Source organism: Ranitomeya variabilis, chromosome 8 (genome assembly GCF_051348905.1).
Source record: "Ranitomeya variabilis isolate aRanVar5 chromosome 8, aRanVar5.hap1, whole genome shotgun sequence".
NCBI classification, from domain to species: Eukaryota; Metazoa; Chordata; class Amphibia; order Anura; family Dendrobatidae; genus Ranitomeya; species Ranitomeya variabilis.
In genome coordinates this window covers 180,696,754-180,711,123 of record NC_135239.1, presented here as the reverse complement: position 1 = coordinate 180,711,123, position 14,370 = coordinate 180,696,754, and the positions used below count along the sequence as shown (strand labels likewise).

General features: G+C 39.0%; 1 protein-coding gene across 1 annotated transcript in view; it reads left to right on the top strand.

The window, feature by feature from the left end:
• Positions 1–14,370, top strand: part of SLC6A1 (solute carrier family 6 member 1) — a 269,163-nt gene that overhangs the window by 173,981 nt on the left and 80,812 nt on the right. Inside the window, exons 3-4 of the mRNA XM_077277620.1 lie at positions 11,935–12,066; positions 13,972–14,072. Of these exons, the coding sequence (XP_077133735.1) occupies positions 11,935–12,066; positions 13,972–14,072 (233 nt within the window). The remainder of the gene's footprint in view (positions 1–11,934; positions 12,067–13,971; positions 14,073–14,370) is intronic.

The following is a 14,370-nucleotide window of genomic DNA, read 5'->3' as shown; positions in this document are numbered from 1 at the left end:
CACTAAAAGATGCTTTTTATTGTAAAAAATAGTTTTTGCGCCTCCACATTTTGAGAGCTATAATTTTTCCATATTTTGGTCCACAGAGTCATGTGAGGTCTTGTTTTTTTGCGGGACGAGTTGACATTTTTATTGGTACCATTTTCGGGCACATGACATTTTTTGATCGCTTTTTATTTCGATTTTTGTGAGGCAGAATGACCAAAAACCAGCTGTTCATGAATTTCTTTTGGGGGGAACGTTTATACCGTTCCACATTTGGTAAAATGGATAAAGCAGTTTTATTCTTCAGGTCAGTGCGATTACAGCAATACCTCATTTATATGATTTTTTTATGTTTTGGTGCTTTTATACGATAAAAACTATTTTATAGAAAAAATAATTATTTTTGCATGGCTTTATTTTGAGAACTATAACTTTTTTATTTTTTCACTGATGATGCTGTTTGGTGGCTCATTTTTTGCGGGACAAGATGACGTTTTCAGCCGTACCATGGGTATTTATATTTGTCTTTTTGATTGCGTGTTATTCCACTTTTTGTTCAGCGGTATGATAATAAAGCGTAGTTTTTAGCCTCGTTTTTTTTTTTTTTACTACATTCACTGAAGGGGTTAACTAGCAGGACAGTTTTATAGGTGGGGTCATTACGGACTTGGCGATACTAAATATGTGTACTTTTATTGTTTTTTTATTATTTAGATAAAGAAATGTATTTATGGGAACAATATTTTTTTCCTGTATTTAGGATTTTTTTTTTTTTACACATGTGAATATTTTTTTTTTACTTTATAACATTGCCCCAGGGGTGGGCATCATGTTATAGGGTCAGATCACTGATCTGACACTTTGCACAGCACTGTGTCAGATCAGTGATCTGACATGCAGGGGTGCAGGCTTACCAGCGCTTGCTCTGAGCAGGCGCTGGTAAGACACCTCCCTGCAGGACCTGGATGTAGACCCGCGGCCATTTTGGATCCGGGGTCTGCAGGGAGGAGATGCTCGGTACAAGGTGAGCACATCGCCTTGTACCGAGGGTCTCAGGGAAGCCCGCAGGGAGCCCCCTCCCTGCGCGATGCTTCCCTGTACCGCCGAAATGCTGAGATCATGTTTGATCGCAGTGTGCCGGGGGTTAATATCCCGGGAGTGGTCCGTGACTGCTCCTGGCACATAGTGCCGGATGTCAGCTGCGATAGTCAGCTGACACCTGGCCGCGATCGACCTCGCTCCCCCCGTGAGCGCGGCCGATCGACTATGGCGTACTATCCCATCACTGGGAATTAAGTCCCAGGTCACCTCGACGGGATAGTACGTCATATGGGATTATGGGGTTAAAACTAGAAGCAGCCCAGTAAGTGACACATCACTGGAATCAGGGTCTCTGTTCCTACATGATGCTGCTCTCAGATTATACAGTAATAAAACCTGCTGACAGAGTCCCTTTAAATTACATGGTGTTCATCAGTGTGAAAATCACTTTACTTCAACTGATTCTTCATTTGGTTACAAACGTTCCTTTATTTTCAAATAAATTGTAAAGTATTACTGGTTTACTCCTTGCTGTTTATATGTGCCTCTGTCAAAAGGGCAAATTTGGCACAAGCCACTCCATATGGCAGATACCATAGGCACCCTGATCTTCAGCCTTTAACTACTGTAACCACTGTACAGGGATCTGGTGTTACAATGATCCTACAATGGGGTCCACCAGATAGCTTCCCCAGAAGGGCTGTCATCTTTTTAGCAAGCCAGAAGCAAAAAAGGTTAATACCAAGAAGTAACATCAGAGACAAAATCACAAGGCAAGTGGGTAGTCAAAATACAGCTCGAGGTCGTACAACAGGAAATAGAAAATAGCACACAAGAGAAAAGTAACAGAGAGCACAGTAGCAGCTGAATGAACTAAATAACTGGCAGCTAGAGACTATCTACTGGGGTTTGTATAGAAGGCAGTATATTGCTCCCAGCAGTGAGCTAATAACATACCAGCTTACTGCAGCTAAACACAGTAGACAAGAAATGGACATCTAGTCTCCGTAATCTATAAGATAAACTGCTATATCCGAAAGTAAACATAGCAACCAAGGCATGGGTTGCAGCAGTATTTTCAGACACAGATGTGACAATTTTCTGTTGGCACCAGCTTCACCTCCTGGATTTTGGAATTATTCACAATGGGATGACTTTTGTCAACAGAAATAAGAATGTTGAATCTAATTGCTTGGAATTGAGGTTAAGTCCTTGTGATGACAATATTTTTACAAAAATACGTTCAGAAGGCAACTAGAGGTCAAAAAATGGAAACTTTGAAATGAGGCAAAGCCCCCTTGCCTGTTCTGAACCCTTAGTTTAGTAATATATTTTAATCAGCTGAAGAAGAGAAGACCTATATATTCTGGTTGCTGACAGTAAGCAGTGTAGATACAGCTAATCTCAAAACTGACCACCTAATATGGTGCCAGGTTTCGTGACTTGAAGCAGAAGGATTTATTGCTTGTTTCTGCCACAATGCCGTATCTGTAATCTTTTGTCCGATTCCACATGGCAAAAAAGTATTTGAGAGTATTCATTTTCTAGTTAAGGTTCTCGTCAAACAGTATAATATTGGATGCACAATTAGATGGTGTTTGCCCTGTCTTTGTATTTCCAAAGCAGTCTCCAGGTTGCCATTTCTGGTAACTTAGCTCTTTTTCACAGTCTCATTGTTAAGACGTTGTTATCAATCAGCAGATCCCTGAAAACTAGAGTCATAGACTTGACTTGTCAAATGTAACCAGGAGTAATCTGACTTTATGGGCACTGCTTTTTTTGCCCAAGGTGGCAGAAAACGAAATTGAATAAATGGGGAAATGGGCCTGCACACATGTTGGTATAAGTGCACTGTTTAGGTGCACATCCACACTGTGGCCATGTAACAAACAAAACCTAAAATAAAAACAAATTAGCAAATACCCTGCAGTAAGTAAATGAAAAAATAGCAATAGTACATGTACAGTACAGACCAAATGTTTGGACACACCTTCTCATTTATAGATTTTTCTGTTTTTTCATGACTATGAAAATTGTACATTCACACTGAAGGCATCTAAACTATGAATTAACACATGTGGAATTATATACTTAACAAAAAAGTGTGAAACAACTGAAATTATGTCTTATATTCTAGGTTCTTCAAAGTAGCCACCTTTTGCTTTGATGACTGCTTTGCACACTCTTAGCATTCTCTTGATGAGCTTCAAGAGGTAGTCACCGGGAATGGTCTTCCAACAATCTTGAAGGAGTTCCCAGAGATGCTTAGCACTTGTTGGCCCTTTTGCCTTCACTCTGCGTTCCAGCTCACCCCAAACCATCTAGATTGGGTTCAAGTCTGGTGACCACTCCATCACTCTCCTTCTTGGTCAAATAGCCCTTACACAGCCTGGAGGTGTGTTTGGGGTCATTGTCCTGTTGAAAAATAAATGATGGTCCAACTAAACGCAAACAGGATGGAATAGCATGCCGCTGCTAGATGCTGTGGCAGCCATGCTGGTTCAGTATGCCTTCAATTTTGAATAAATCCCCAACAGTGTCACCAGAAAAGCACCCCCACACCATCACACCTCCTCCTCCATGCTTCACGGTGGGAACCAGGCATGTAGAGTCCATCCGTTCACCTTTTCTGTGTCGAACAAAGACACGGTGGTTGGAACCAAAGATCTCAAATTTGGGCTCATCAGACCAAAGCACAGATTTCCACTGGTCTAATGTCCATTCCTTGTGTTCTTTAGCACAAACAAGTCTCTTCTCCTTATTGCCTGTCCTTAGCAGTGTTTTCCTAGCAGCTATTACCATGAAGGCCTGCTGCACAAAGTCTCCTCTTAACAGTTGTTGTAGAGATGTGTCTGCTGCTAGAACTCTGTTTTGCATTGACCTGGTCTCTAATCTGAGCTGCTGTTAACCTGTGATTTCTGAGGCTGGTGACTCGGATAAACTTATCCTCAGAAGCAGAGGTGACTCTTGGTCTTCTTTTCCTGGGGCAGTCCTCATGTGAGCCAGTTTCTTTGTAGCGCTTGATGGTTTTTGCAACTTCACTTGGGGACACTTTCAAAGTTTTCCCAATTTTTCGGACTGACTGTCCTTCATTTCTTAAAGTAATGATGGCCACTCATTTTTCTTCACTTAGCTGCTTTTTTCTTGCCATAATACAAATTCTAATAGTCTATTCAGTAGGAGTATCAGCTGTGTGTCCACCAGACTTCTGCTCAACACAACTGATGGTCCCAACCCCATCTATAAGGCAAGAAATCCCACTTATTAAACCTCACAGGGCACACCTGTGAAGTGAAAACCATTTCCGGTGTCTACCTCTTGAAGCTCATCAAGAAAACGCCGAGAGTGTGCAAAGCAGTCATCAAAGCAAAAGGTGGCTACTTTGAAGAACCTAGAATATAAGAAATATTTTCAGTTGTTTCACAATTTTTTGTTAAGTATATAATTCCACATCTGTTAATTCCATAGAAGAACAAAGCACAGAAAATATTTTTCATTATTTTATTAGTGATCCCAAAGATATCACTGTTTCATTTTCCTGTCATGTAAGTGTTAGGTGTCGAGTTCCCGCCGCTGCACAGGGGTAATTTCGAGCCATGTCCACTGCAGTCTCCCATTCTCCTCCAGCCGCAGTTGAACCTGCTCAGCAGAAACATCAGTCCCAGAGTCTGGCTCAAGCTAATACTGTGTGCTTGGTTACTGCTGCCTTTCAAGGCTCAGGCTTTGTAGTCAGCACTGATCAGCGGTGAGCAGACGTTCCAGGGACTAGGTCCTGCTTTTCTCCTACTGAGCATGCCCACTGGTCAACCTCTCATTGGAGGTCGGAGGTCACATGCTCAGGTCCTGTAGAAGCTCCTATTGGACCACTAGGAAGGTCCTGGAGAGCTACAGCTATAAAAGGTTTGCATGGCCGCTCGGTGATGCGCTAGTATAAAACCTAAATTGTGTGTGTTTGAGCTTGTTTGATTGTATCTGGTGAATGCTCCTTAATGATCCCCTTCCCTCCGGTTGTTGCTTGGGCATTAGGGTGAGTGGAGCTAAGATACAATGCCAGTCAGTGGCTAAGCCTCCGCCACACACTAGGTTAGCGTCAGTAGCGGCGTACGCAAGCGCGATGCTGTACGCACTCTGTGTGCTATTGCTTTCCGTTAGCGGTTTGCAGTCTCGTCCGCATTAATAAGCTTAGCACAATACCTTTGTCAGCATAGGTTGAGAATTCCTGCTTGAACCCAGCATCTGTCTCCGGGCATCCTCAGGCGCGGGCTCAAAAGCCACTGAGTGACAGAGCGGGTTCAACCACCAGTGTAGTGGGGGTGATCGTCCCTCTAGATCCTACTCTGCTGCACTCTATGTCAGCTAACAGGGTACAGAGTTCTATTGTGCTCTGCAGTTCTGTGAAGTAACTGAGTTTGCGTCTGTTCACACAGGGTGACGTTAACCCGTGTGCACTTTGATGTAATACCACCATATAGTGCCTCCATTACTGAGCAGCAGGTGACATCTCTGCACAGTGGACCCCGGGCTACGAACGCACCTTATTCCTTACTTATTATTATTTGGTGCATTCCGCTAGCCCTAACAGTAAGGGACTGGGGTTTTTTTTACAGGATGTGTTACATTTTTAATAATGCAATGTGAAATGCTTAAAATTTCATGAAAAGGTTTTTGTTTTTTTGTGGAAGACAAAACAATATTGCAAACTGTACAATTTTTTTTCTTTTCCATTTTTTTTGCACTATATATCATGTAGTAAGAGAACATGAACTGCAAGCAAAGCTGCACCCTTGGCATGGCTGAGCAGTTCAGTTCACCTTCACACCTTCTTGGTTTACATCTGTGTGCCCGGTACTTCTTTGATTAACTTCTATAACTTTTCTGGGTCCAGAAAACAGTTAGGAAAGATGAAAAATAAGTAGGTAACAAGGTGCACTAAATGATTTGGCCACGCCAAGAGTGAACCTAGCGCTTTGAACAGCCATTTTATGCTGACAGGCTCCCTTTAACTATGCTTTATTTGATTTAATTGAACTGTATTGATAAAAATGTTTATTCATCCACACAACTCTAATCTAACATATATTTTTTAAATTAATTGGGGCCATCATATTTCATTTCTTAAAGGGCTTGTCCTGGCTCAAAACAAAAGTTTGCAGCCACTCTATCATGACAGTGTGACGATTCCATGTAATTCTCGGTGCAAGATGGTGGTGATGTGAATTGACGATATTTGCATACTTGTGGTCATGTGCCAAATAAATGTGTATGGCTTCCCTCAATAGAAGGGTAGTCTAGTTGGCATGTGACTTCAAGTTGTTGCAGGTGGTAACAATGTCCTAATAATGTTTATTATTGAATTGTGAATATAATAATTAGTGATGAGCGAGTGTACTTGTCGCTCGGGTGACCTCCGAGTATTTATGACTGCTCGGAGATTAAGTTTTCATCGCGGCAGCTGAATGATTTACAGCTAGTAGCCAGCCTGAGTACATGTGGGGGTTGCCTGGTTGCTAGGGAATCCCCACATGTAATCAAGCTGGCTAGTAGCTGTAAATTATTCAGCTGCTACGATGAAAACTAAATCTCCGAGCAGTCATAAATACCCGGAGGTCACCCAAGCGTGCTCCGGAAAACCTGAGCAACGAGTACACTCGTTCATCACTAATAATAATATTTACAGAACTTTTTTAATCAATTCTGTGATTGGTTATTTGATTGGATAATGGTGATTTAAGGGTTTCTATAAGGAAATGCAGTTGACATCTCGTGCCATGCTTGACAAAGATCCTTGTGGTTAATACTTTGCACCTGGTGAGGAAAACATGGTGAAATACTGCCGACCTCTTTTTTTCTTGAATTTAAGTGTCCCCCTGAGTCAGGATTCTTTGATGCTTGCACTTGTTCTGTAGAATTATAATTAAGGAGTGTGCTACTTGTTTCTTTTACTAAATTAAGCAATACACAGTATCTTTACAAATCAAGAATCTGAGACATTCTTTATAACTTCTGTCTGCTGAAACCAAAAGAGAAGGATCCTGAACCGATGATCATTCTCTACTAACTTATGCTATGGTCACATAATAAATATTTCTCTCTTCCAAGAGAATCAGATCAATCATATAAATGTCACTTGGTTCATGGTCTGTCAGAGTTTGAGCCTAGTGTAAATTTACTGTCTGTGATCCAATTCTATTGGATGAGATAGTTGTGTCACAGGTGTGGAGAAGATGGAGAACTTAATTTTTCCATCTTCTCCATTGCCTGTGTCGGACTGAACTCGGATGAGATCTGAATTCAGTCTGATGTTTTACACGCACACAAAGACTTAAATGGGTCTGATTATAGGATGCACCAGCAGCATGCTGCAATGTTTTTATCAATTGGCAAGATCTGCACTTTCCCATAGTGTAACATTAGTCTGAGTTATAGGCTCATGTGAGCGAACCCTTAGGATGCATTTACACTGTCTGATTATGAAAGTTTCTCTTTTCCTTATAATTGGGCAGTGTCAGCAGGCTGCAGATCACCCAATGAATGTAAATAACCATTTGTCGGGTAAAATCTTTTAACAGATTATTTAAAAGTCATCATTCTTGGCAGCACATTGTCCGGGGAAAGCATGCTTCCAAGAAAAATGATATCCTATGTGATTACAAAGATCTATTATTGATCGTTCTCTGCACATCATAAGCATTGTCAGCCAGCCTAAAGAGGCTATTAAATGACGGGTTATCAGCGATCAGTTAATATTGCAGAGCAGGAAGTGTGATTGAGCTCTTAGAATTACTTAATAGCTTCTGTAAAAATGTGCTTTCTAAATAAAAAAAAAATAGTATTAAAAATTGTAGTTCAAAAGATTTATTCAAACAATATACAAATGGATATAGAAAAAAATATATATATACAATACAGACCAAATTTTTAAACACACCTTCTCATTTAAAGATTTTTCTGTATTTTCATGACTATGAAAATTGTACATTCACACTGAAGGCATCAAAACTATGAATTAACGCATGCGGAATTATATACTTAACAAAAAAGTGTGCAAAGCAGTCATCAAAGCAAAAGGTGGCTACTTTGAAGAACCTAGAATAAAAGACATATTTTCAGTTGTTTCACACCTTTTTGTTAAGTATATAATTCCACATGTGTTAATTCATAGTTTTGATGCCTTCAGTGTGAATGTACAATTTTCATAGTCATGAAAATACAGAAATATCTTTAAATGAGAAGGTGTGTCCAAACTTTTGGTCTGTACTGTATATAAAAAAGCACAAAAGTTCAAATCACCTCTCTTTTGCTCAATTAACCTCTTAATCCCATATGACGTACTATCCCGTCGAGGTGACCTGGGACTTAATTCCCAGTGACAGGATAGTACGTCATAGTCGATCTGCTGCTCTCACGGGGGGAGCACGGCTGATCGCCGCCGGGTGACAGCTGATTATTACAGCTGACAAATGTGACCGCTCCTTGCACATTAACCCCCGGAAATATGATTGCAGCGTTCCGGCAGCATAGGGAAGCATCGCGCAGGGAGGGAGCTCCCTGCGTGCTTCCCTGAGACCCTCGGAACAATGCGATGTGATCGTGTTGTTCAGAGGGTCTCCTACCTCCTCCTCCCTGCAGTCCTCAGATCCAAAATGGCCGCGGGGCTCCTACCGGGTCATGCAGGGAAGTGGCCTGCAAGCACCTGCTCAGAGCAGGCGCCAGCAATCCTCCCTGCAGCGCCTGTAAGATCGCTGATCTGACACAGTGCACTGCAAAGTGTCAGATCAGCAATCTGATAATGTATAGTGATGTTCTCCCCTGGGGCAATGTTATAAAGTGAAAAAAAAATATTTACATGTGTAAAAAAAAGAAAAAATCCCAAATAAAGAAAAAAGTAAAATATTGTTCCAATGTGTTTGGGATTAGGGTTAGGGGCATGTTCGGGTTAGGGGTGTGGTTAGGGTTATGGCTAGGTTTGGGATTAGGGTTAGAGGTGTGTTTGGGTTAGGGCTTCAGTTAGAATTGGGTGGTTTCCACTGTTTGGGCACATCAGGGGCTCTCAAATGCAACATGGCGTCTGATCTCAATTCCAGCCAATTCTGCATTGAAAAAGTAAAACAGTGCTCCTTCTCTTCCGAGCTCTCCCGTGCACCCAAACAGGGGTTTACTCCAACATATGGGGTATCAGCGTACTCAGGACAAATTGGACAACAAAGTTTGGGATCCAATTTCTCCTGTTATCCTTGGGAAAATACAAAACTGGGGGCTAAAAATAATTTTTTGGGGAAAAAAATAATTTTTATTTTCACGGCTCTGCGTTATAAACTGCAGTGAAACACTTGGAGGTTCAAAGTTCTCACAACACATCTAGATAAGTTCCTTAGTGTATCTTCTCTCCAAAATGGTGTCTCTTGTGGGGGGTTTCAATGTTTAGGCACATCAGGGGCTCTCCAAACGCGACATGGCGTCCTATCTCAATTCCCATCTATTTTACATTGAAAAGTCAATCGGTGCTCCTTTCCTTCCGAGCTCTGCCATGCGCCCAAACAGTTGTATACCCCCATATATGGGGTATCAGCGTACTCAGGACAAATTGTACAACAACTTTTGGGGTCCAATTTCTCCTGTTACTGTTGGTAAAATAAAACAAAATGGAGCTGAAGTAATTTTTTTGTGAAAAAAAGTTAAATGTTCTTTTTTTTTTAAAACATTCCAAAAATTCCTGTGAAACACCGGAAGGGTTAATAAACTTCTTGAATATGGTTCTGAGCACTTTGAGGGGTGCATTTTTTAGAATGGTGTCACACTTGGGTATTTTCTATCATATAGACCCCTCAAAGTGACTTCAAATGTGATGTGGTCCCTAAAAAAAATGGTGTTGTAAAAATGAGAAATTGCTGGTCAACTTTTAACCCTTAAAACTCCTTAACAAAAAAAATTGGTTTCAAAATTGTGCTGACGTAAAGTAGACATGTGCGAGAAATGTTACTTATTAAGTATTTTTTGTGACATATCTCTGTGATTTAAGGGCATAAAAATTCAAATTTGGAAAATTGCAAAGTTTTCACCAAATTTCCATTTTTTTCACAAATAAACACAGTAAATATCAAAGAAATTGTACCACTATCATGAAGTACAATATGTCAAGAGAAAATATTGTCAGAATCATCAGGATCCGTTGAAGCTTTCTAGAGTTATAACCTCATAAAGGGACAGTGGTCAGAATTGTAAAAATTGGCCCGGTCATTAGCGTGCAAACCACCTTTGGGGGTTAAGGGGTTAAAATAAAATAATTAAAAAATACACATATTTGGTATAGCAGAACTCGTAAAATTCTGATCTATCACAATATAAAGTAAATTAGACAAATTCATAAACGGCTAAAGAGAAAATATTTTTTTTAAGAAATTTATAATTTTTTTTCACCGCTTAAATAATGAAAACCCTATACATGTATGGTATCTGCGCATTCATAGTGACACGGAGAATCATATTGCCAGATTAGTTTTATTATTTAGTGAACCTGGTAAATGGAAAACCCCCAAAACAATTTTGGAAATGCTCTTTTTTTTGGCAGTTTCAACACATCTTGGATTTTGTTCCTGTTCTCCGGTGTCATTCGAAAAAAGTCCAACTCATCCAACAAAAACAAGCCCTGATACAGCTTTAGTGATGAAAAAATTCAAAAAAGTTATGGCTCTAGGAAGATGGGTAGGAAAAAAGGAAACCAAATGGAAAATCGCCATATCATGAAGATTTGGCAGAACAGTGGCATTATTTAGAACTGCACGTAACTAAAAAATTGGTGAAAACATGAGAAGAAAACTGATCTGGGAGGTTGCCAAGAATCCTGCAAAAACATTAAGGGAGCTGCAGTAATTTTTGACAAGTACTGACTGTGTATTGCGTTTGACTATAATCTCCCATATTTTTCATGTCTGTTCTGTGGGTAAGTTAAGTGGGTAAGACGGAAACCTTTTCTTACAAAGAGCATCCAAGCCTGGCTGTGTTTTGCCAAGACCTACATTAAGTCTGCCTAAAGCATGTAGGAAAATGTGTTATGGTCTGATAAGATTCAGGTTGAACTATTTGGCCATAATTCGAAAATATATGTTTGCCAACACTGTGAAACACAAATAGAACACCATACCCACAGTGAAGCATGGTGGATGCAACATTATGCTCTGGTGCTGTTTTTTGGCAGCTGGAACTTAGGCTTTAGTCAAGGTGGAGGGAATTATTAACAATTCCAAATATCGGTCAATTTTTCAACAAAACGTTCAGGCCTCTGTTAAAAGAAATTCCCCCTTTCAGCCTGGCAGTGATCATAAGCATACCTCCAAATCAACAAAAGAAAGGTGTCACCAAAAGAACAATATTTTGGAATGGCCCAGCCAGAGCTGACTTAATTTGAAAATCTGTGGGTCACCTGAAGAGGCCACTGTAGACAAATCTGACAGATTTGGAGCACTACTGCAAAAAAGAGTGGGCAAAGATTGCCAAATCAAGAAGAGCCATGCTGATAGTCTACTACTCAAGAATACTGAATGCTGTCGTAAATTCAAAGGCTACTTCAACAGGTTATTGGTTATATGCATATTTATGCAAACCAATTATTTTAGTTATTTAATATTTCAGATTATTTTTCAATTGAATTGTCCAGGTTATGGGTGACATTAAAGTTGGAAAAAGTTCTGAAATGATTTTTCTTGGTATGTTTCGTTTTACATGACAAAAATCTAGCATTTTAACAGAGGTTAGGGCACTTTTTATATCCACGGTACATTTTCATGTGATGATTGCTCATGTACATAAACATTAACATGACTGATTGTAAAAAAATCACATAATGTTACGGACAATCATGTATTTATTATTTTTTTGGTGTCAACAGAATTTTATTTTTATTTTTTCTAGGGGCATTTCTTATTCCATATTTCTTAACACTGATTTTTGCGGGGGTTCCGCTGTTCCTCTTGGAATGTTCCTTGGGGCAATATACATCTATCGGAGGCCTTGGAGTATGGAGGCTTGCACCAATGTTTAAAGGTTTGTATGTTTTATAACTATTGCTTGTCATGTGATAATTTTATTGATTTCTGATTTTCTATTGATGTTGTCGAACAATGAATTGTAACATACATGCAAATTATATACGCATATATGTATGTAGCCTTTCTTAAAATTACTAAAATATCAATGCAGAAATGCAGAAAAAAGTAACCTGACACCCTACTATGCAAATTTAAAGGATTTTATTGTTATAAATATTTTGAGCTGCATTGTGATATCTTTTCAGTGTGTTCGTTTATGGAAGACCTGTCAAAAGCAGTTAATTTTGGCTCGTATTATATTCCTGTTGCTTGCCTGAGTATTTCATTTTTCTTTTTTAAAAAATCTGCAGCAACATGGCTCCAAAGATTTTTTTTTTATTTAATTTATGCAATATGCTAACTTTTATCATCTTTACCAAGGGGGCATTGCTCAAAATAAAGGGTGTGTCTTTATACTGCCCTCCATAATTATCCTGTAGGCAATGCTCCTTTGGTAAAAACCATACAAATGTATATATTGGTTGCTCTAATTAAAATTACCATATGTCTGAAGAAGATTTGTGCACAGTAGGGTTGCTTTTAAAATATAAGTGTCCAAAGTTCATCTAAATCAGATAAGTGTTTGGTGTGACTGCCCTTTGATTTAAAAACAACATTAGTTCTTCACATTACACTTCTAGCCAGTTTTTTAAGAAATTCAGCAGGTAGGTCGCTCCAGACATCTTAAAGAACTAACCACAAATCTTCTGTGAATGTAGGCTTGCACAGATCCTTCTGTATCTTCATATATACCCAGATAAATTTTACTTTCACAACAGTGAAGCATGGTGGAGGATAATTGTAATTTTAGTACTGCATTTCAGCAAATTGCAGATTTGGTCAAGATTAATGGTTTCCTAAATGCTGAGAAATACAGGCAGATACTTATCCATTATTTACTACTCTTACGGAGGCGAAATATTTGCTGCAAATATATTCTGCAGCAGGATAACAACCCCAAATGTACAGCCAATATCACTACAAATTATCTTCAGTGTAAAGAACATGGGGTCATGAAAGTGATGATATGGCAGAGCCCAGATCTCAACATCATTGAGTATGTGTGGAATTACATGAAAAGACAGAATAATAATCTTAATAATTGCACAAGCGACATCCTCAGAAGATCTGTGGTTGGTTCTCCAAGATGTTTGGAACAACCTCCCTGCTGAGTTTCTTCAAAAACTGCCTTTAAAGCAGCAGAATTTCTGCAAGATACAATTTCACAAAAGGAGTTTACACCAAATACTGATCTGAGTTAGATTTGCTGTATCTTTAATTTATTCACTTAGCATTTTGCTAATTGACAAAAAAAATAAACTGTTAATAATTCTTTTTTTTTTTAAGCATTTTTGTCTAACAGCATTTTTGCACAGTACAGTGTGTTAAATATATTAGAACATGACAATTAGGAATAACGGGATGGGGAAACAATGGGCAGATTTATCCTTCTCACATACACCAAAAGTTCCTGTAAAGTTCTTTAATAATGCTTTGGTTGAACTAAATCTAAAGAGGTTGTATATTATTAGAATATTATTAGAAATACATAGTTTTTTTAAAAAAAAAAATCCAGCCACATGCTGGGTTGTGTGTGAAATAACTGTTCAGAATTTTTGGGAAAAAAATAAGCTGCAATAATAAAAACAACCGACGGACCAGTGTGGCACTGCTTCTGGAAGAAAGTACCCAGATTCATAGAAATCTGAAAAACTCTACCAAACCGATTAAGAGACTATTGCTTTATTTTTAGTGAACAATCTCATTTTGTTTCAATTTGATTAAAACAGGCAAGCAATATTAATATTCATAATTAAAAATTGGATTAATTGTTGTACACATAACTTTACTGTTTTGCCAGGTGTTGGACTTGCTGCTGCAGTTCTGTCTTTCTGGCTAAACATTTACTACATTGTTATCATATCCTGGGCTATATATTATCTATATAACTCATTCACAACAGTAAGTATTTTATATATATTTACTAGTATGTTATCTTTAGCAATGCTGTTCTGTATTCTCTAGACATTTTCCTATACCCTCATAGTATACATTGTCTTTATGTAGGAAGTATATCTGGCAGGTATCCTGTGCTACAGTATGAGATATGAAATTGAAGGAGACACTGAGCTCAAAAGATGCATAGATTTCTATTCCATTCCTATACATCTTGGTTTCCATAGGATGCTTAACTGTTATCAGGACTCCTGGAGGTAGTTAGCTGTGGTGCTGAGTCACTACTTCTGGGCAAACCTTGAGG